The sequence below is a fragment of the Pseudorasbora parva genome, chromosome 10, assembly GCF_024679245.1.
Source record: "Pseudorasbora parva isolate DD20220531a chromosome 10, ASM2467924v1, whole genome shotgun sequence".
NCBI classification, from domain to species: Eukaryota; Metazoa; Chordata; class Actinopteri; order Cypriniformes; family Gobionidae; genus Pseudorasbora; species Pseudorasbora parva.
The window spans coordinates 666,161-690,657 of NC_090181.1; the positions used below are offsets into that span (position 1 = coordinate 666,161).

Consider the following 24,497-nt stretch of genomic DNA (forward strand, 5'->3'; position numbering starts at 1 on the left):
TGTTCATTGTGTTAACTTAAATTTTTAATTTTAATGAACTCAAAATTAAGGCAGCCAGGTTACTTACTTCTTAAATATTTTTTTAGAGTGCGGTGACGGCTCAGATCTCCCCTCGACTGGACACGCCTCCTCCTCCTCAGATTCAAACCCCAGGTCAAAGTTCACAGAGAAGAAGTCCTGCGAGCAGTCAAACGCCTGATCAGATCCCGATCCAGGCTGCTTCCCATCGGATCCAGATCCAAGCTGCTTCCCATCGGATCCTAAACCGAGCTGCTTCCCATCGGATCCAGATCCAAGCTGCTTCCCATCGGATCCTAAACCGAGCTGCTTCCCATCGGATCCCAAACAGAGCTGCTTCCCATCGGATCCCAAAACGAGCCGCTTCCCATCAGATCCCAAACCGAGCCGCTTCCCATCAGATCCCAAACCGAGCCGCTTCCCATCAGATCCCAAACCGAGCTGCTTCCCATCGGAACCCGATCCGAGCCGCTTCCCATCAGATGCCGATCCGAGCTGCTTCCCATCAGATCCCGATCCGAGCTCCTTCCCATCAGATGCCGATCCGAGCTCCTTCCCATCAGATCCCAAACAGAGCTGCTTCCCATCGGATCCCAAAACGAGCCGCTTCCCATCAGATCCCAAACCGAGCCGCTTCCCATCGGATCCCGATCCGAGCTGCTTCCCATCAGATCCCAAACCGAGCTGCTTCCCATCGGAACCCGATCCGAGCCGCTTCCCATCAGATGCCGATCCGAGCTGCTTCCCATCAGATCCCGATCCGAGCTCCTTCCCATCAGATGCCGATCCGAGCTCCTTCCCATCAGATCCCGATCCGAGCTCCTTCCCATCAGATGCCGATCCGAGCTCCTTCCCATCAGATCCCGATCCGAGCTGCTTCCCATCAGATCCCGATCCGAGCTGCTTCCCATCAGATCCCGATCCAAGCCGCTTCCCATCAAATCCCGATCCGAGCTCCTTCCCATCAGATCTTGATCCGAGCTCCTTCCCATCAAATCCCGATCCGAGCTCCTTCCCATCAGATCTTGATCTGAGCTCCTTCCCATCAGATCTCGATCCGAGCTCCTTCCCATCGGATCCCGGTGGCGTCTGAATATCAGGAATGCTGAGCTGAAGGAAAGCCTCGTCGTCAAACAGATCAACGCTTTCATCCAGATCCTCAGCTTTCCTGAAGTCTCCGGGGTCGGAGTCGAACAGCTCATCCCATCCTGGGGAAAGAGCGCCGGGATCAGCGTGCTCTCGGTTGACCAGGTTAAAGGTCACCGGGAACGCATCTGGAACCGGCTCCTCTGGGAGAACCGGCGGAGATCCGGACAGCAGCTCTCGGACACTTGCGAGGATCCTCAGGAAAGCTCCGGATGTCCGGATGTGCCGGCAGCGTTTAGGACAAGAATTCAGCTCAGGCTGATAGAACATGTGCTGTAGATCCGAACTCTCACAGGGATCTTCCAGCAAACACTCCAGACATTCCTGGAGTGGTTCCGGATTGGTCTCGGGATCTGGGAATGTGTCGAGCCGTTCCGGATCATCTGAAAACGTGTCGAGCCGCTCTGGATCAAACCGGTCGTGTGAGGCAAACCGGTTCTCTGCGCTCCGGTTCTCTGCGCTCTCTCTCCGCGGATCATCCTCAGAGCCGGGATACGGACCAGCGTTCCCGTGGGATTTTGACCTCCTCTTTCCAGGGATTTTGCCAGCGTTTGGTTTTGTTGATCCGCCATCTCCTCTCTGCAGCATGAGCTCCGACTCACAGTCGCCCTGAGGACAGCACACACTAATGATATTAGCCATATAAACACTCCAATAAATATGAATAAAATACATATTAAATAAAAATAATACTACATTTATAAAATAATTACCTATCAATACACAATTATTAGATTTGTAAACCTATATGGCCCCACTTTATATTAGGTGGCCTTAAGGGAAGTGTGTGTAAGATTGTGGCCAAAACTGGTACTGCAATCACTTCCAAATGACAAACGTCATAATGAGGTCATGTGGGCTGAAGACAACAGATGCTTTATGCTCCTCGAATCATCTAATGCCAAACTGAGCCTCTTACAGGGACGGCTCGATCTCATTACTCTAAAGCACACTGCAAACAATGCTCTTCTGACTCAGTCATTCTGTCTCGTTTCCAGTCCAAACATCTAACAATTCTTAACTCAAGATGCATTTACTAGATCAGTGAAACGACATAAGATATTTTTTCTTGTTTTGTTGAAAATAAAATCTAAATGAAGAGAGTTTTTGCTTAAAACAGGCAAAATGATCTGCCAATGGGGTGAGAGAAATAATCTGATTTTTTGTTTCCGTCCCAATCAGAAATAAGATTATTTTTCTCACCCCATTGGCTGATCATTTTGAGCAAAAACTCATTTTTGATATTTTTCCCCAGAAAACAAGAAAAAATCTCTTATGTTATTTTACTGATCTAGTAAATGCATCTTGATTTAAGAATATTTAGATGTTTGGACTGGAAACAAAAAGAGCATTTTTACAGTGTATGAACACACACATCTTCTGGATGGCTCGATCTCATTACTCTAAAGCATCACACATCATCTGATCCTCCTCGTGTTGCACGACGTCCCAAACAGTGTGTGTGTGTGTGTGTGTGAGAGAGACATCTTCCGCCGGTGTTTTGACAGGAAGCCGGAGGATCGGCGTCTCGATCTGTGGAGATGTAGGTCACTCAGGATGACCCACTTTAGCGCTTATGTAACCGTTCTGAGAAGTGTTGCATAAGAGCGTCTGATGAAAGGACTCTCTCCATTATTACAGCGAAATGCTCGCATCACACACACACACACACACACACACACACACACACACACACACACACACACACACGAATGAGTCACGGCCAGAGCCTTTTTCTCTCTATAACACCTCAGCCATCATATTACACTTCTTTATATTAAAGAATGCATTGAATAAACTAATATGTGCACTATACACTGCCAGAAGCATTGGGATCCCTGAGTTCAGGTGTTCAATCTCTTCATGGCCACAGGTGTATAACTCCAGCTCTTGGCCTGCAGACGCTTCTACACACATTAGTGAAAGAATGGGTCGCTCTCAGGAGCTCAGTGAACTCAAGCGTGGGGCCGTGATAGGCTGACACCTGTGCAATAAGTCCATTCCTGACATTTCCTCACTACTAAATATTCCACGCTCAACTGTTAGTGGGATTAGAACAAAGTGGAAGCCACTGGGAACAACAGCAACTCAGCCACGAAGTGTTAAAACCTGGACTCTAGAGCAGTGAGACGTGTTCTCTGAGCGACCAATCAGGCTTCAGTCTGACAATCCCATGGACAAGTCTGGGTTTGGCCGTCGCCAGGAGAACAGGACACGCCTGACTGCAGTGTGCCAATTGTAAAGTTTGGTGGAGGGAGGATTATAGGGTGGGGTTGTTTTTCAGGGGTTGGCCCCTTAGTTCCAGTGAAAGGAACTCTTAATGCTTCACCAAGACATTTTGGACAATTTCATGCTCTCAGCTTTGTGGGATCAGTTTGTGGACGGCCCCTTCCTGTCCCAGCATGACTGCGCTCCAGTGCACAAAGCGTCGCTCCATAAAGACATGGATGAGGAGTTTGGTGTGGAGGAACTGGACTGGCCTGCACAGAGTCCTGAGCTCAACCCGATAGAACAGCTTTGGGATGAATTAGAGCGGAGACTGAGAGCCAGGCCTTCTCGTCCAACATCAGTGCCTGACCTCACAAATGAGCTTCTAGAAGAATGGGCAAAAATCCCCATAAACACACTCCTAAACCTTGAGGAAAGCCTTCCCAGAAGAGCTGGAGCTGTTAGAGAGGGTGGGCCGACTCCAGATTAAACCCCACGGGTTAACAATGGGGAGCTCAGGTGTGTAGAGGCGGCACAACACTTCTGGCGATATAGTGTATGGTCGTTGTTCATTCAATTTTGCTCTAGGCGTTTTTGCTTCGGCCCCTAAACAGATCCCACAGGAAGCTCCGTGCCTGTGATTATAATGATTAAATCCTCCTGCGGTTCTGCTTTAACGCTGCAGTGGCGTCTGAGGAGCTCAGCTCGGTGTCGATTCTCATGATAACTCAAGTCTTAAAGGAACTGGAAGAGACTTCACGGCTCCTGTAATCTTTCTGCGTATGAAACATAAACATTTCTGGAAATCAATTCTGCTAATGGCCGATGAAACCGAGACATAAAGCAGCAGACCTGCCCTGATCGCCACACGCGGCTCAAACACTCTTCACCATGGCAACTGAGATCCGCATCAGGACGAGACACGTGTGTGTGAGAGAGTGAGTGTGTGTGTGAGAGTGTGTCTGTGTGTGTGTGTGTGTGTGTGTGTGTGTGTGTGTGTGTGTGCTCACCTGCTCCTCCTGTCTCAGTCTGTCGATCAGCTCCATGACGGAGGTGAAGTGGAGGCAGCGCTCCGAGTGTCCCACGCTGTGTGTGTGGAGCGGCCCGTTCTGCCAGTGTCTCCATTCCCACAGGGACAGCTCTCTGACGGGCCCCGAAACACACGGCTCCTGCACACACACACAGTTAGGATTTATGTATTTAAATTCCATATGAATTTAAGTTTTAACATGAACTAGTAATGTGTGTATGGGGCCCTGACGTGTGTACGGGTCCTGATGTGTCTATGGGGCCCTGATGTGTGTATGGGGTCCTGACGCGTCTATGGGGCCCTGATGCGTGTACGGGTTCTGATGTGTCTCTGGGGCCCTGATGTGTCTAAGGGGTCCTGATGTGTCTATGGGGCCCTGACGCGTGTATGGGGCCCTGATGTGTCTATGGGGCCCTGATGCGTGTACGGGGTCCTGATGCGTCTATGGGGCCCTGATGCGTGTATGGGGTCCTGATGTGTCTATGGGGCCCTGATGTCTGTATGGGGTCCTGACGCGTGTACGGGGTCCTGATGCGTGTACGGGGCCCTGACGCGTGTACGGGGCCCTGATGTGTGTACGGGGTTCTGATGTGTGTACGGGGCCCTGATGCGTCTATGGGGCCCTGACCAGTGTATGGGGCCCTGATGTGTGTATGGGGCCTTGACGCATCTATTAGGCCCTGACCAGTGTATGGGGCCCTGATGTGTGTATGGGGCCCTGACGCATCTATTAGGCCCTGACCAGTGTATGGGGCCGTGATGTGTCTATGGGGCCCTGATGTGTCTATGGGGCCCTGACGCGTCTATTGGGCCCTGACCAGTGTATGGGGCCCTGATGTGTGTATGGGGCCCTGACGCGTGTATGGGGCCCTGACGCGTGTATGGGGCCCTGACCAGTGTATGGGGCCGTGATGTGTCTATGGGGCCCTGACGCGTGTACGGGGCCCTGACGCGTGTACGGGGCCCTGACGCGTGTACGGGGCCCTGACGCGTGTACGGGGCCCTGACGCGTGTATGGGGCCCTGATGTGTGTACGGGGTCCTGATGTGTGTATGGGGCCCTGATGTGTCTATGGGGTCCTGATGTGTGTATGGGGCCCTGACCCGTGTATGGGGCCCTGATGTGTGTATGGAGCCCTGATGTGTGTATGGGGCCCTGACCAGTGTATGGGGCCCTGATGTGTCTATGGGGTCCTGATGTGAGTATGGGGCCCTGACCCGTGTATGGGGCCCTGATGTGTCTATGGGGCCCTGATGTGTGTATGGAGCCCTGATGTGTGTATGGGGTCCTGATGTGTGTATGGGGCCCTGATGTGTGTACGGGGCCCTGATGTGTGTACAGGGCCCTGATGTGTGTACAGGGCCCTGATGTGTGTATGGGGCCCTGACCCGTGTATGGGGCCCTGATGTGTGTACGGGGTCCTGATGTGTATATGGGGCCCTGATGTGTGTATGGGGCCCTGACCAGTGTATGGGGCCCTGATGTGTCTATGGGGTCCTGATGTGTCTATGGGGTCCTGATGTGTGTATGGGGCCCTGATGTGTCTATGGGGCCCTGATGTGTGTATGGAGCCCTGATGTGTGTATGGGGCTGTGTTGACCTGCTCGGGTCGGTCACTGAAGGTCAGCAGAGACGTCGGCCTGAACACAGGTTTAGCTTCATCCTCTCCCAGCCTCATGCTGGACGTCCAAATGGCCTCCTCAGCCACGCTCAGAAACCCGTCGTCCTTCACACACGTCTCTGCGGGACACAAGAGTGCGGTCCAATCCTTTTATGAAGTGTTATTGCTAACATTAGTCAAAATTAGGGCTGTCGAAAGTAACGCGTTAACGCAAATTCATTATGGGAACGCATTAATAGGGAAAGAAAAGGATTAACATTACTATTCTAAAACAAGTGCAGTTATAGCCTACATAAGCTGCCATATTTTCTGTTGAACTTTTATTAGACTCCAGGTTGCGTTTTTACACTGAGCACATTCTCTGCAGTCCGAGTGCGAATACACTGCAAGCTCACCCTCACTCATATCCGAGGTAAATCATTAAAGGATTCGTTGACCCAAAAATGTAAACTCTGTGATTAATTCCTCGTGTGGTTGGCCAGCCGTCAGACCTCCGTTCATCTTCACACACAGATGAAGACATTAGTGTTGAAATCCGATGGAACGGTTATGAATCAGTGAATCGATTCATGATTCGGATCGCCAATGTCACGTCATTTCAGCAGTTTGACACGCGATCCGAATCACACATCTGTGTGTGAAGATGAACGGAGGTCTGACGGCTGTCCAACCACAGGAGGAATTACCACAGGTACTGTCCAACCACAGGAACAGTACATGTATTTTATTGAATTAGATACATTACAATTGGCTAAAACAAATGCACAGGTAACTTTTCTGAACAATCACAAGTTAACTCACAACAATCCTGCGATTAATCGTGAGTTAACTGACGACAATCCTGCGATTAATAGAGATTTAACTCTTGACAATCCTGCGATTAATAGCGAGTTAACTCATGACAATCCTGCGATTAATAGAGAGTTAACTCATGACAATCGTGCGATTAATAGAGAGTTAACTCATGGCAATCGTGCGATTAATAGAGAGTTAACTCATGGCAATCCTGCGATTAATAGAGTTAACTCATGACAATCGTGCGATTAATAGAGAGTTAACTCTTGACAATCCTGCGATTAATAGAAAGTTAACTCATGACAATCGTGCGATTAATAGAGAGTTAACTCATGACAATCGTGCGATTAATAGAGAGCTAACTCATGGCAATCCTGCGATTAATAGAGAGTTAACTCATGACAATCCTGCGATTAATAGAGAGCTAACTCATGGCAATCCTGCGATTAATAGAGAGTTAACTCATGGCAATCCTGCGATTAATAGAGAGTTAATTAATGGCAATCCTGCGATTAATAGCGAGTTAACTCATGGCAATCCTGCGATTAATAGAGAGTTAACTCATGGCAATCCTGCGATTAATAGAGAGTTAACTCATGACAATCCTGCGATTAATAGAGTTAACTCATGGCAATCCTGCGATTAATAGAGAGTTAACTCATGGCAATCCTGCGATTAATAGAGAGTTAACTCATGGCAATCCTGCGATTAATAGAGAGTTAACTCATGGCAATCCAGCGATTAATAGAGAGTTAACTCATGGCAATCCTGCGATTAATAGAGTTAACTCATGACAATCGTGCGATTAATAGAGACTTAACTCATGACAATCCTGCGATTAATAGAGAGTTAACTCATGGCAATCCTGCGATTAATAGCGAGTTAACTCATGACAATCGTGCAATTAATAGAGAGTTAACTCTTGACAATCCTGCGATTAATAGAGAGTTAACTCATGGCAATCCTGCGATTAATAGAGAGTTAACTCATGGCAATCCTGCGATTAATAGAGTTAACTCATGACAATCGTGCGATTAATAGAGAGTTAACTCATGACAATCCTGCGATTAATAGAAAGTTAACTCATGACAATCGTGCGATTAATAGAGAGTTAACTCATGACAATCGTGCGATTAATAGAGAGCTAACTCATGGCAATCCTGCGATTAATAGAGAGTTAACTCACGACAATCGTGCGATTAATAGAGAGTTAACTCATGACAATCGTGCGATTAATAGAGAGTTAACTCATGGCAATCCTGTGATTAATAGAGAGTTAACTCATGACAATCGTGCGATTAATAGAGAGTTAACTCATGGCAATCCTGTGATTAATAGAGAGTTAACTCATGACAATCGTGCGATTAATAGAGAGTTAACTCATGGCAATCCTGTGATTAATAGAGAGTTAACTCATGACAATCGTGCGATTAATAGAGAGTTAACTCATGACAATCGTGCGATTAATAGAGAGTTAACTCATGGCAATCCTGCGATTAATAGAGAGTTAACTCACGACAATCGTGCGATTAATAGAGAGTTAACTCACGACAATCCTGCTATTAATAGAGTTAACTCAAGACAATCCTGCGATTAATAGAGAGTTAACTCACGACAATCCTGTGATTAATAGAGTTAACTCATGACAATCGTGCGATTAATAGAGAGTTAACTCACGACAATCCTGTGATTAATAGAGCGTTAACTCATGACAATCGTGCGATTAATAGAGAGTTAACTCATGGCAATCCTGCGATTAATAGAGAGTTAACTCACGACAATCCTGCTATTAATAGAGTTAACTCATGACAATCGTGCGATTAATAGAGAGTTAACTCACGACAATCCTGTGATTAATAGAGCGTTAACTCATGACAATCGTGCGATTAATAGAGAGTTAACTCACGACAATCCTGCGATTAATAGCAAGTTAACTCATGGCAATCCTGCGATTAATAGCGAGTTAACTCACGGCAATCCTGCGATTAATAGAGAGTTAACTCATGACAATCGTGTGATTAATAGCGAGTTAACTCATGGCAATCCTGCGATTAATAGCGAGTTAACTCACGAAAATCGTGCGATTAGTAGCGAGTTAACTCACGACAATCACGCGATTAATAGAGAGTTAACTCATGACAATCCTGCGATTAATAGCGAGTTAACTCACGACAATCGTGTGATTAATAGCGAGTTAACTCATGGCAATCCTGCGATTAATAGCGAGTTAACTCACGACAATCGTGCGATTAGTAGCGAGTTAACTCATGACAATCCTGCGATTAATAGAGAGTTAACTCATGACAATCGTGTGATTAATAGCGAGTTAACTCATGTCAATCCTGCGATTAATATCGAGTTAACTCACGACAATCGTGCGATTAGTAGAGAGTTAACTCACGACAATCGTGCGATTAGTAGCGAGTTAACTCACGACAATCACGCGATTAATAGAGAGTTAACTCATGGCAATCCTGCGATTAATAGCGAGTTAACTCATGGCAATCCTGCGATTAATAGAGAGTTAACTCACGACAATCGTGCGATTAATAGCGAGTTAACTCATGGCAATCCTGCGATTAATAGCGAGTTAACTCACGGCAATCCTGCGATTAATAGCGAGTTAACTCATGGCAATCCTGCGATTAATAGCGAGTTAACTCATGGCAATCCTGCGATTAATAGAGAGTTAACTCATGGCAATCCTGCGATTAATAGAGAGTTAACTCATGACAATCGTGCGATTAATAGCGAGTTAACTCATGGCAATCCTGCAATTAATAGCGAGTTAACTCATGGCAATCCTGCGATTAATAGAGAGTTAACTCATGGCAATCCTGCGATTAATAGAGAGTTAACTCATGGCAATCCTGCAATTAATAGCGAGTTAACTCAGGGCAATCCTGCGATTAATAGAGAGTTAACTCATGGCAATTCTGTGAATAATAGTTATCTCACGACAATCCTGCGATTAATAGCGAGTTAAAGGTGCACTATGTAGTATTTTTGCAGCAAAATATCCAAAAACAACTAGGCTGGTGTTATATATTTTGTTCAGTTGAGTACCTACAATATCCCAGATGTTACCAACTATTTGTAAATTGTGAGAAAATTGCTATTTTTACTAAGGACAGGAACGTTTCAGCATTGCATTTGAGAGTCGCCTGTCAATCGCGTCATATCTGTGCTACCCTCGGTTTCGGCTTTTATTTGGCAGGAGCGCTTTACTCTTAGCAGTGTGAACAAGTGAACGCACGGAGTAACGTCATAACATCGTTTTAAACACACTTAAATGTATCTAGTATGATAAACAGAGCTGCATTACCTCATAATCATAAACGGAAGAGCGGATCAGTGCAGGCACCCGGCAACTGTGTCCCGTCCCGTCATAATAAAAGTCCCGGTATTCACGAGGCGGGTGTTTGTTTAACAATCGCTCCAGCAGCCGTGCTCAGGTCCACAACACTCGGTCCTGCTCTGCTTTAGACTACAGTAACGTTAATAACCGCATGCATGAACGTGATTTCTGCCCGAGTCCTATTTTCCACGGGCTGTGATGAGAAGTCATGCGATTAATCGCGAGTTAACTCATGACAAGCATACGATTAATCGTGTTTAAATATTTTAATCGATTGACAGCCTTAGTAAAAATACAACCGTTAGTTCATGCGAGTTTACAGTGCATTAACAGACGTAAACCTCATCCGAACAAACTTCTGTGAGGTTTACACTCAAATCCAGAAGAGACTCTCGGATGTACCCGTACCCGTCATCTGAAGGTTCAGTGATGAGCGGCGACCCTTGCTGGAGTGTTGGCCGGCCTCTCTGTGCTCAAACTGACCGCAGCTGATGTGCATCTTGTGCAGGGTCGGAGTGACTCCCGCCGGCAGCATACGGGGACTGTCAGGAAACATCTGGAAGCTGTGCTTGTTTCCCATGATGCTCTTGTTTATGCTCCGCCGGTTGCTCTGGCTCTGGTTATACGTCTGCAAGAGAGCAAGTTATTTTTAATGCTATATATACACTATAACGCCAAAACATTTGTGACGTCTACCTTTAAATGCGCATGAACTTTAATGCCATTCCATTGTTCACCTGTGGGGTTTAATATGGAGTCGGCCAACCCTCTCTAACAGCTCCAGCTCTTCTGGGAAGGCTTTCCTCAAGGTTTAGGAGTGTGTTTATGGGGATTTTTGCCCATTCTTCTAGAAGCTCTAATTCATCCCAAAGCTGTTCTATCGGGTTGAGCTCAGGACTCTGTGCAGGCCAGCCAAGTTCCTCCACACCAAACTCCTCATCCATGTCTTTATGGAGCGACGCTTTGTGCACTGGAGCGCAGTCATGCTGGGACAGGAAGGGGCCGTCCACAAACTGATCCCACAAAGCTGGGAGCATGAAATTGTCCAAAATGTCTTGGTGAAGCATTAAGAGTTCCTTTCACTGGAACTAAGGGGCCAACCCCTGAAAAACAACCCCACCCCATAATCCCCCCTCCACCAAACTTTACAATTGGCACACTGCAGTCAGACGAGTCCCGTTCTCCTGACGAAGGCCAAACCCAGACTCGTCCATGGGATTGTCAGACTGAAGCGTGATTGGTCGCTCAGAGAACACGTCTCACTGCTCTAGAGTCCAGTGGCGGCTGCTTTACTCCACTGCATCCCACGCTTTGCATTGCTCTTGGTGATGTAAGGCTTGGATGAGCTGCTCGGCCATGGAAACCCATTCCATGAAGCTGTCTCCGCTGTTCTTGAGCTCATCTGAAGGCCACAGAAGTCTGGAGGTCTGGAGCTGTTGACTCTGCAGAAAGTTGGAGAGTTCTGCGCACTGTGACCCTCAGCATGTGCTGACCCTGCTCTGGGATTTAACACTTCGTGGCTGAGTTGCTGTTGTTCCCAATGGCTTCCACTTTGTTCTAATCCCACTAACAGTTGAGCGTGGAATATTTAGTAGTGAGGAAATGTCAGGAATGGATTTATTGCACAGGTGTCAGCCTATCACGGCCCCACGCTTGAGTTCACTGAGCTCCTGAGAGCGACCCATTCTTCCACTAATGTGTGTAGAAGCGTCTGCAGGCCGAGAGCTGGAGTTATACACCTGTGGCCATGAAGAGATTGAACACCTGAACTCAGGGATCCCAATGCTTCTGGCAATTTATATTAACTGTTGATTATTCCTCATATTCTCCATTGATGTGGCTCCTCTCTTCCCAGTCTGTCAGTAACTCTGTTTAGTTCCTGTCTCTATGAATGCTCTGTAACTGTTTTTTTCGTTATAGATATAGCTGTATGTAATCATAAACGGTCATATGTATCGATATCGTTTGGATAGTTTTATAGTAATAATTTAGTTCAGTTAGAGAACAGACACTACAATTAAAAACTGACCTGAGCTCAGACAGCAGGAGTCAGATTTAATTCATCACGAGTGAGAAGCTGACGATATACGGCAGAAGATTCAGCTTCAGAGCTAAGCGTAAAAGCGGCCATTTAAGCGAGCTCGTCATTGTCCTATTCTGTTGTTCATTAAGAATAATATTGATATATAAACACACCATTCAAGCAATTTGTTCCCAAATTGGTACTCATTTAAAAGTGAAAGTTTAATCCGTGCGGGAATTCATAAAGGTGCGCATTATGAACGCAGCCTCCATTCTTCGTGAAATACGGCAGGTCATTCGCTGGGGAATTTTACTTCACAAATTTCAGACATGGCCGATTCGAACGGGATTTAGATCACAGACATTCTCTGCAATTATTACAAATCACCAGAGGACCCCAGATAATACTTATCCTGTGCGAATAGGGCATTTGATGAACATGGAAAAAAGCATTTTTACACTCACTCGTTCCTCTCGTCCCTCGGCCAGTATGACCACGATTCGTCCCTGTCTCCGGCGTCCTGTGCGGCCCATGCGCTGAACCAGACGGATGGGGCTTTTCTGAGCATCAAAACACACAATGAGGTCCACCTCACCGATGTCCAAACCTTCCTCGCCGACACATGTGGACACCAGTGTGTTAAAGCCGCCCTCGCGGAACCGCCGCACCACCTAAACACACACAGATTGAGCGTCTAAATCCATCCCGTGATGACCACACGGTCACGGGACAAACTACACAACTTCATTACTTCAGTAACAGCACTGCTGGACAAATATTACTCCGTTACAAGTGAAAGTTGTAAAAACAGATTTTTACTGGTGTAAAAGTACAGACTTATTTGTTTTCAAAAGTAAATGTCCTTCTTTGTCGCCGCATTATTGTATTATAGTTGTATAAATGCACATTATGCCATCATGGTTTAAGCCAGTCAGTGACGCTCCATCTGACACACTAGCAGACGACTAACTTAAACTCATTTAAATACTTGTAGAAAAGTTACAAAGCTGCTGTCACTTTAAGGCCGAATGCACGGATCCAATACACTGATACACATCTGATATTCTCACACTGTTCACCTTCACTGAAGACAGAATCAACTTTGTTTATGTCAATACTCCACTAAATGAGCATTTGGACATCCGTCTTCTTCCATTTTGCTCTAAACTATAAATCAGTGTTTAATAAATGCTGTGAAATCATTGAACTTCACGAGACTCTACAAGAGTGATTCCTGAAAGGCTTTCTGCAAAAACCCAAACACCTTTTAAAGAAGAAAAAAATCATCACTGACTTTCAAAGCTGCGACAGAAACGACTTTCCACTTCGAGGACCTTGATAGAAATGTAGTGGAGTAAAGAGGACGATATTTGTCTTTCAGATGGAGTGAAGTTAAAGTCAGAAGATTACAGAAAGAATAATACTCCAGTAAAGCACAGAGACTCAAACAGTGAACTTCAGTACAGGACTCGAGTAGATGAGCTGAGTTACTGTCCAGATCTGGGTACCTCCAGCTGTTCTTTCTGCGTGAACCCTCGAACCCCTTTCCCGGCGGACGCTTGACCCATAAAGGTCATGACCCTGACCAGCTGATGGCGGTTCAGCATCTCCGCGATCTCCTGCACACTCTCGCGGAAGGATGAGAAGATCATGACCCGTGTGCTGACCTCAGCCGACGCCTTCGAGCCTGAGTTCAGAGTTCAGAGTTTACACCATCAGACTCCCGAAACAACAACACTGACGGAGACACACACTGCAAAAAATGCTCTACTAATTTAATATTTCTCGTTTCCAGTCCAAATATTGAAATGTTCTTAAATCAAGATGCATTTACTAGATCAGTAATATGCAGTGTTGGGTGTAATTAATTACTGTAATTGAATTACTTTTCCCTTTAAAAAGTAAAGTATAGTAAAGTTATTTGTTCTGTAATTTAATTACAGTTTCTTCACAAGTATTTGAACTAAATACTAAATATAATGAAACATAATACAATAGTGGAATTAACATCAACATTTAAAGTCTAACTTTAAAATGCATGTTTTTATATATCCTGTGTCCTTTATGTAGTTTTATATTATGTATTTAAATGAATTAAAAGAGCCGCTTCATGTCTAACCTTGAATTGCTTAACTCGAGGTTGATATAGGATTTAGAAAGTAATTAAAAAGTAATTAGTAATAAGTAATTAAATACTTTTGGAGAGAGTAATTTGTACAGTAATCTAATTACACTACTGAAGATGTAATTAGTAACTAGTAATTAATTACTTACCCAACACTGGTAATATGACATAAGACATTAGAATAATGGTCATTAGTTAAAGGAACTGCATGATATTTTCCCCAGAAAACAAGCAAAAATATCTTATGTCATTTTGCATTATCTAGTAAATGCATCTTGATTTAAAGGAACTGTATGTAAATGTATTTCAATGAATCATAAAATGGCGCTGATATGTCTCTAGACATTAATAAATCATGTTAATGTCAAACTCTTCTATCACTGCCAGCAGTAGTCCGGCAGGATATTGTCATTATAAATCATTATTATTATTGTTGCCCTCAACTGATGCTGATGATGTCATGTTGTGTTTTGGCCTGAAGCTCCGCCCTCCACCTATCAACCAATCAGGAGTCAGTAGTGTTTGGGGTTGCCAGATCTGCTCTAGTGACCACAGCTGCGGATCTACAAACGTTCCTGCAGTCAATCTGGCAACCTCGAGTCAGGGGGAGGGGGAGACACCGCTCTACAGTCATCTGGATGTGATTGCAGTACCAGTTCTGGCCACAATCTTACACACACTTCCTTTAACATTAGTTAATGTATTCACTAACATAAACTAACCATGAGCAGTACATGTGTTACTGTATTTGTTTATCTTTATTAACGTTAGATAATATTAACCCAGCTGTTCAAAGATAGTTCACAGTGCATTAACTAATGTTACCAAGATTTTAATAATGCATTAGTTAATGTTGTAATTAACATTAACAAAGATAAATAAGTGCAGTTCATTAGAAGTTCATATTAACTAATGACCATTATTCTAAAGTGTTACCATTTTTTCTTGTTTTCTGTCATTTAAATGAAGAGAGTTTTTTCTTAAAACAGGCAAAATGATCTGCCAATGGGGTGAGAGAAATATCTTATGTTGTTTTCCTGATCTAGTAAGAAGAGCCTGTTTTGCAGTGGATGAGTTTACCTGAGCTGTCGGCCCACGTCTGGAAGTGCTGCAGCACCACCTCATCCAGCTTCTGTAGTTTGGGGTGACTGTAGACGTACGGCTCCTGAGGCCCTGCGGATAACACACACACACACACACACACACACACACACACACACACACACCATTTACTCAGCCTCAAAACACGAGCAGAAGTGTTACAGTATTACATTTTTACACTACAAAAAATGCTCTTCTTACTCAGTATTTTTGTCTTGTTTCCAGTCTAAATATCTAACAATTCTTACATTAAGAAACATTTACTAGACAAGCAAAAGTAATTGTCTTGTTTTGGGAAAAATAACTCAAAATGAAGAGAGTTTTTGCTTAAAATAAGATAAATAATCTGCCAATGGGGTGAGAAAAATAATCTTGTTTTCTGTTTGAATTAAGATTATTTTTCTCACCCCATTGGCAGATTATTTATCTTATTTTAAGCAAAAACTCTCTTCATTTTGAGTTATTTTATCCCAAAACAAGACAATAATTTCACATGTCTAGTAAATACTTCTTGTTCTAAGAATTGTTAGATGTTTGGACTAGAAACAAGACAAAAATACTAAGTAAGAAGAGCATTTTTTGCAGTGTGTGCAGCATTGATCACCTCGGCTCGATGAGGTAAACATGGTCTCCATCTCCCTGTAGAGCTCCATGAAGACCGGAGTCCGCTGAAGCTCGCTCCTCATTCGAGGCGACTCTGAGGAGAGACAAAGGCTCATGACATGAGGACCTTCATCAGCAGAACAGCAGTGTGAGGAGTGTCTGAGCACCTTTGGGTCCAGAGAAGATGTTCTGGATGAAGAGGAAGAGTGAGCGGAGCCCCATCTGCTGCAGTAGCTCATAGCCGTGGTACAGACTGATGCAGAGCGCAAAATCTCCCTCGATCGGGCCCTGCTGAGGCCCCTGGGGACACAACACACACTCATCTACACATCACTGCAATGGGGCAGAGTCAGTGAGTCATCAGCGCAGTGAGTCAGTGAGTCATCAGTGCAGTGAGTCAGTGAGTCATCAGTGCAGTGAGTCAGACTGATGCAGAGCGCAAAATCTCCCTCGATCGGGCCCTGCTGAGGCCCCTGGGGACACAACACACACTCATCTACACATCACTGCAATGGGGCGGAGTCAGTGAGTCATCAGTGCAGTGAGTCAGACTGATGCAGAGCGCAAAATCTCCCTCGATCGGGCCCTGCTGAGGCCCCTGGGGACACAACACACACTCATCTACACATCACTGCAATGGGGCAGAGTCAGTGAGTCATCAGCGCAGTGAGTCAGTGAGTCATCAGTGCAGTGAGTCAGTGAGTCATCAGTGCAGTGAGTCAGACTGATGCAGAGCGCAAAATCTCCCTCGATCGGGCCCTGCTGAGGCCCCTGGGGACACAACACACACTCATCTACACATCACTGCAATGGGGCGGAGTCAGTGAGTCATCAGCGCAGTGAGTCAGTGAGTCATCAGTGCAGTGAGTCAGTGAGTCATCAGTGCAGTGAGTCAGACTGATGCAGAGCGCAAAATCTCCCTCGATCGGGCCCTGCTGAGGCCCCTGGGGACACAACACACACTCATCTACACATCACTGCAATGGGGCGGAGTCAGTGAGTCATAAGTGCAGTGAGTCAGACTGATGCAGAGCGCAAAATCTCCCTCGATCGGGCCCTGCTGAGGCCCCTGGGGACACAACACACACTCATCTACACATCACTGCAATGGGGCGGAGTCAGTGAGTCATCAGTGCAGTGAGTCAGACTGATGCAGAGCGCAAAATCTCCCTCGATCGGGCCCTGCTGAGGCCCCTGGGGACACAACACACACTCATCTACACATCACTGCAATGGGGCAGAGTCAGTGAGTCATCAGCGCAGTGAGTCAGTGAGTCATCAGTGCAGTGAGTCAGTGAGTCATCAGTGCAGTGAGTCAGACTGATGCAGAGCGCAAAATCTCCCTCGATCGGGCCCTGCTGAGGCCCCTGGGGACACAACACACACTCATCTACACATCACTGCAATGGGGCGGAGTCAGTGAGTCATCAGCGCAGTGAGTCAGTGAGTCATCAGTGCAGTGAGTCAGTGAGTCATCAGTGCAGTGAGTCAGACTGATGCAGAGCGCAAAATCTCCCTCGATCGGGCCCTGCTGAGGCCCCTGGGGACACAACACACACTCATCTACACATCACTGCAATGGGGCGGAGTCAGTGAGTCATCAGCGCAGTGAGTCAGTGAGTCATCAGTGCAGTGAGTCAGTGAGTCATCAGTGCAGTGAGTCAGACTGATGCAGAGCGCAAAATCTCCCTCGATCGGGCCCTGCTGAGGCCCCTGGGGACACAACACACACTCATCTACACATCACTGCAATGGGGCGGAGTCAGTGAGTCATCAGCGCAGTGAGTCAGTGAGTCATCAGTGCAGTGAGTCAGACTGATGCAGAGCGCAAAATCAGTGAGTCAGTGAGTCACTACTGCAGTAAGTCATCAGAGCAGTGAGTCAGTGAGTCATCAGGGCAGTGAGTCATCAGTGCAGTGAGTCAGTGAGTCATCAGCGCAGTGAGTCATCAGGGCAGTGAGTCATCAGGGCAGTGAGTCATCAGTGCAGTGAGTCAGTGAGTCATCAGCGCAGTGAGTCATCAGCGCAGTGAGTCATCAGCGCAGTGAGTCATCAGCGCAGTGAGTCATCAGCGCAGTGAGTCATCAGCGCAGTGAGTCATCAGCGCAGTGAGTCATCAGCGCAGTGAGTCATCAGCGCGGTGAGTCATCAGCGCAGTGAGTCAGTGAGTCATCAGCGCAGTGAGTCAGACTGATGCAGAGCGCAAAATCTCCCTCGATCGGGCCCTGCTGAGGCCCCTGGGGACACAACACACACTCATCTACACATCACTGCAATGGGGCGGAGTCAGTGAGTCATAAGTGCAGTGAGTCAGACTGATGCAGAGCGCAAAATCTCCCTCGATCGGGCCCTGCTGAGGCCCCTGGGGACACAACACACACTCATCTACACATCACTGCAATGGGGCGGAGTCAGTGAGTCATCAGTGCAGTGAGTCAGACTGATGCAGAGCGCAAAATCTCCCTCGATCGGGCCCTGCTGAGGCCCCTGGGGACACAACACACACTCATCTACACATCACTGCAATGGGGCAGAGTCAGTGAGTCATCAGCGCAGTGAGTCAGTGAGTCATCAGTGCAGTGAGTCAGTGAGTCATCAGTGCAGTGAGTCAGACTGATGCAGAGCGCAAAATCTCCCTCGATCGGGCCCTGCTGAGGCCCCTGGGGACACAACACACACTCATCTACACATCACTGCAATGGGGCGGAGTCAGTGAGTCATCAGCGCAGTGAGTCAGTGAGTCATCAGTGCAGTGAGTCAAACTGATGCAGAGCGCAAAATCAGTGAGTCAGTGAGTCACTACTGCAGTAAGTCATCAGAGCAGTGAGTCAGTGAGTCATCAGGGCAGTGAGTCATCAGGGCAGTGAGTCATCAGTGCAGTGAGTCAGTGAGTCATCAGCGCAGTGAGTCATCAGGGCAGTGAGTCATCAGGGCAGTGAGTCATCAGGGCAGTGAGTCATCAGAGCAGTGAGTCATCAGAGCAGTGAGTCAGTGAGTCATCAGGGCAGTGAGTCATCAGGGCAGTGAGTCATCAGGGCAGTGAGTCAGTGAGTCATCAGCGCAGTGAGTCATCAGGGCAGTGAGTCATCAGGGCAGTGAGTCATCAGTGCAGTGAGTCAGTGAGTCATCAGCGCAGTGAGTCATCAGCGCAGTGAGTCATCAGCGCAGTGAGTCATCAGCGCAGTGAGTCATCAGCGCAGTGAGTTATCAGCGCAGTGAGTCATTACTGCAGTGAGTCATCAGCGCAGTGAGTCATCAGCGCAGTGAGTCATCAGCGCAGTGAGTCAGTGAGTCATTACTGCAGTGAGTCATCAGCACAGTGAGTCAGTGAGTCACTACCGCAGTAAGTCATCAGAGCAGTGAGTCAGTGAGTCATCAGTGCAGTGAGTCAGTGAGTCATCAGCACAGTGAGTCATCAGTGCAGTGAGTCATCAGCGCAGTGAGTTAGTGAGTCATCAGTGCAGTGAGTCAGTGAGTCATCAGCGCAGTGAGTCAGTGAGTCATCAGCGCAGTGAGTCATCAGCGCATTGTGTCATCAGTGCAGTGAGTCATCAGCGCAGTGAGTTAGTGAGTCATCAGTGCAGTGAGTCATCAGCGCAGTGAGTCATCAGCGCAGTGAGTCATCAGCGCAGTGAGTCATCAGCGCAGTGAGTCATCAGCGCAGTGAGTCATCAGCGCAGTGAGTCATCAGCGCAGTGAGTCATCAGCGCAGTGAGTCAGTGAGTCATCAGCGCAGTGAGTCAGTGAGTCATCAGCGCAGTGAGTCATCAGCCCGGTGAGTCAGAGCAGTGACTCATCAGCGCAGTGAGTCATGAGCACAGTGAGTCAGTTCAGTGCAGTGAGTCTGTTCAGTGAATCGGTTTGGTGAGTTGGTTCAGTGCCGTGAGTCAGTTCGGTGAGTTGGTTCAGTGTCTGCTGTACCTGGACGTGTGGCGGTGGGTTGCGTCTGAACTGTTCTCGGGATAGAATGATCTGGTATTTGGTGAGGGAGTGGAGGTCGCGGTGACTCAACAGCCTCATCTGGGTCAGACGGGACGTAAACTTCTCTAAAACCTGTGAGGAAAACAGGCCAGAGTCATTCAGCAGCACAATGGAGCCCACACACTCTCTTCAACACACAATCACGCCACATATTTCATTACACCTCCATCTGCCATACACACAGGAGCGACTGCTGCCCTGCTGTGGGAATCTACAGTCAATCTGTAAGATATTTTGTTTTGATCAAACCTTCCCAACCACCAACACACACACAGACACACACACACAGGGTCAGGACACACACACACACACACACACACACACACACACTCAAGACATCAGGGTCAGGACACACACACACACAATCAAGACATCAGGATCAGGACACACAATCACACACACACACACACAAGATCAAGATATCAGGGTCAGGACACACACACACACGATCAAGACATCAGGGTCAGGATACACACACACACGATCAAGACATCAGGGTCAGGATACACACACACACGATCAAGACATCAGGGTCAGGACACACACACACACACACACGATCAAGACATCAGGACACACAATCACACACACACACACACACACACACAAACACACGATCAAGATATCAGGGTCAGGACACACACACACACACACACACACGATCAAGATATCAGGGTCAGGACACACACACACACACACACACACACAATCAAGACATCAGGGTCAGGATACACACACACACGATCAAGACATCAGGGTCAGGACACACACACACGATCAAGACATCAGGACACACAATCACACACACACACACACACACACACACACACACACACACACACACACACACACAGGATCAAGATATCAGGGTCAGGACACACACACACACACACACACACACACACAATCAAGACATCAGGGTCAGGATACACACACACACGATCAAGACATCAGGGTAAGGACACACACACACACACACACACACACACAATCAAGACATCAGGGTCAGGATACACACACACACACGATCAAGACATCAGGGTCAGGACACACACACACACACACACACACACACACACACACACAATCAAGACATCAGGGTCAGGATACACACACACACGATCAAGACATCAGGGTAAGGACACAAAGACATTCTCACATTTTAACAATTTATCTAATATTCACTTAAAATAAATTATTTACAGGGACACTATAGGTGCCGCTAAACATGAACACAATCAGGTGTTCACAGAGCATCTCTCAGGTGTAATGGATATAAGTGGCAGACTATAGACCCTTTTACTGTTTGTATACAATGATGACGTAGCAACGTATGCGCGCGCATTTTGGCAACAAACTGTGGCAAGAATCAGCAGCATGTCAAGCTACGTGAGCGGATTAAGCAACACAAACCGAGAAAGTTATTTTAAAAAGTTGACTTTATCAAATGGTATTCGGCTACCAGATCTGCGTACTATAGTGGAGTGGATAGAAGATGTTAGCAGATGGCCAGATATAACTTAGTGGTCGGATTTATACGTATTTAGTTGAGAAACCGAGCGTGTACACCCGAGACAAGCATATAAATCACTGGATGCTTATGAATACGTTGTCTGTGGGCATGTAAGTTACAGAATGTCCAATACAATTTTCTACATTTATCCTTTTCCTTACATTTTATGTCATTGATTCATGTCGACACTTCTGTTTAAAGTTTAATTTTGTAATGCTATAACGTTAGTACTTTAATAGCAACTATGTTGCTTGCATACATTTCTCAGATGGTTATTTTGCAATTAAACTATTAATAAAATCATTACAAATGAAGTTGATAAGTACTGTGATTATTGATATGATAATCTGGGGGTGGGGGTACATTATATACACCAGTGGCAGCCAATGTTGGGAGGTTTATTATAAATAATTAAGTTTCAAGTGCAGTAAATGTTTTACAAATGATTTTTTTTATGCGAGCATTTTTATGTCTTCGTTCCAATCAATGCATTTAATCGCCTGCGTACCGTCGGTTCTTCTGAAACGGCCGTGATCCTGTCAGAATTCTATAAAACTTAAGCCCATTGGTGGAATAGCGATTAGTGCAACCAAAAACGCAACAGCCAGATGCTGGGAAACCGTTTTGATAAACTTTCGGAGTTGCTCACACGTTAGAACCACTAGGGAACAACACCACTTCCGTTGCCAAAATGCGCGCGCAACTCTTTGATCACGTGGGCTGTAAAAGGGTCTATAACAGCAGACAGAACACACACGCTAAATAAATATAATCAGGACACACACACAGCCCCTAAACCTACCCATCTCACACACACTGCCCCTAAACCTACCTATCACACACACACACACACACACTGCCCCTAAACCTACCCATCTCACACACACAGCCCCTAAACCTACCCATCACACACACACACACACACTGCCCCTAAACCTACCCATCTCACACACACACACACACACGCAGCCCCTAAACCTACCCATCACACACACACAGCCCCTAAACCTACCCATCTCACACACACACACACACACACACACACACACACACACACACACACACACACACACACACACACACACACACACACACACACACACACACAGCCCCTAAACCTACCCATCTCACACACACAGCCCCTAAACCTACCCATCTCACACACACACACACACACACACGCAGCCCCTAAACCTACCCATCACACACACACACACACACACACACACACACACACACACACACACACACACACACACACACACACACACAGCCCCTAAACCTACCCATCTCACACACACACACACACACAGCCCCTAAACCTACCCATCACACACACACACACACACACAGCCCCTAAACCTACCCATCTCACACACACACACACACACACACTGCCCCTAAACCTAACCATCTCACACACACACAGCCCCTAAACCTACCCATCACACACACACACAGACCCTAAACCTACCCATCTCACACACACACACAGCCCCTAAACCTACCCATCACACACACACACACACATCCCCTAAACCTACCCATCTCACACACACTGCCCCTAAACCTACCCATCACACACACACACACAGCCCCTAAACCTACCCATCACACACACAGCCCCTAAACCTACCCATCTCACACACACACACAGCCCCTAAACCTACCCATCTCACACACACACACAGCCCCTAAACCTACCCATCTCACACACACTGCCGCTAAACCTACCCATCTCACACACACACTCTGCCCCTAAACCTACCCATCTCACACACACTGCCCCTAAACCTACCCATCTCACACACACACACTGCCCCTAAACCTACCCATCTCACACACACAATCTGCCCCTAAACCTACCCATCTCACACACACTGCCCCTAAACCTACCCATCACACACACACTGCCCCTAAACCTACCCATCTCACACACACAATCTGCCCCTAAACCTACCCATCTCACACACACACTCTGCCCCTAAACCTACCCATCACACACACACTGCCCCTAAACCTACCCATCTCACACACACACACTGCCCCTAAACCTACCCATCTCACACACACTGCCCCTAAACCTACCCATCACACACACACACACTGCCCCTAAACCTACCCATCTCACACACACACACACTGCCCCTAAACCTACCCATCTCACACACACACACTCTGCCCCTAAACCTACCCATCTCACACACACTGCCCCTAAACCTACCCATCTCACACACACACTCTGCCCCTAAACCTACCCATCACACACACACACACACACACACTGCCCCTAAACCTGCCCATCACACACACACACACACACACACACACACACTGCCCCTAAACCTGCCCATCACACACACACACACTGCCCCTAAACCTACCCATCACACACACACACACACACACACTGCCCCTAAACCTACCCATCACACACACACACACACACTGCCCCTAAACCTGCCCATCACACACACACACACACACACACACACTGCCCCTAAACCTGCCCATCACACACACACACACTGCCCCTAAACCTACCCATCACACACACACACACACACTGCCCCTAAACCTACCCATCACACACACACACACTGCCCCTAAACCTGCCCATCACACACACACACACACACTGCCCCTAAACCTGCCCATCACACACACACACACACACACACACACACACACTGCCCCTAAACCTGCCCATCACACACACTGCCCCTAAACCTACCCATCACACACACACACACTGCCCCTAAACCTACCCATCACACACACACACACACTGCCCCTAAACCTACCCATCACACACACACACACACACACACACACACACACACACACACACACTGCCCCTAAACCTACCCATCACAGGAAACATTCTGCATTTTTACTTTCTCATAAAAACTCCTCCTGTGTGATTTATAAGCCTTTTGTAAAGTGGGGCCATGGGTAATGTCCTCATATTTCAC

The 24,497-nt window shown here is 46.9% G+C and overlaps 1 protein-coding gene across 4 annotated transcripts in view; it reads right to left on the bottom strand.

Annotated features, from left to right (window-relative positions):
• Positions 1–24,497, bottom strand: part of fancm (FA complementation group M) — a 78,947-nt gene that overhangs the window by 31,904 nt on the left and 22,546 nt on the right. For 3 of the 4 annotated variants that reach the window (XM_067454812.1, XM_067454811.1, XM_067454813.1), the window contains exons 5-14: positions 19,950–20,081; positions 16,196–16,328; positions 16,030–16,122; positions 15,405–15,497; positions 13,708–13,886; positions 12,664–12,870; positions 10,585–10,804; positions 6,003–6,142; positions 4,383–4,541; positions 68–1,773 (exon numbers count right to left, since the gene is read on the bottom strand). In XM_067454812.1, coding sequence (XP_067310913.1) covers positions 68–1,773; positions 4,383–4,541; positions 6,003–6,142; positions 10,585–10,804; positions 12,664–12,870; positions 13,708–13,886; positions 15,405–15,497; positions 16,030–16,122; positions 16,196–16,328; positions 19,950–20,081 — 3,062 coding nt within the window. Of the gene's footprint in view, positions 1–67; positions 1,774–2,952; positions 4,149–4,382; positions 4,542–6,002; positions 6,143–10,584; positions 10,805–12,663; positions 12,871–13,707; positions 13,887–15,404; positions 15,498–16,029; positions 16,123–16,195; positions 16,329–19,949; positions 20,082–24,497 lie in introns of those variants that run through there. The other variant, XM_067454814.1, reaches the window with a different exon arrangement.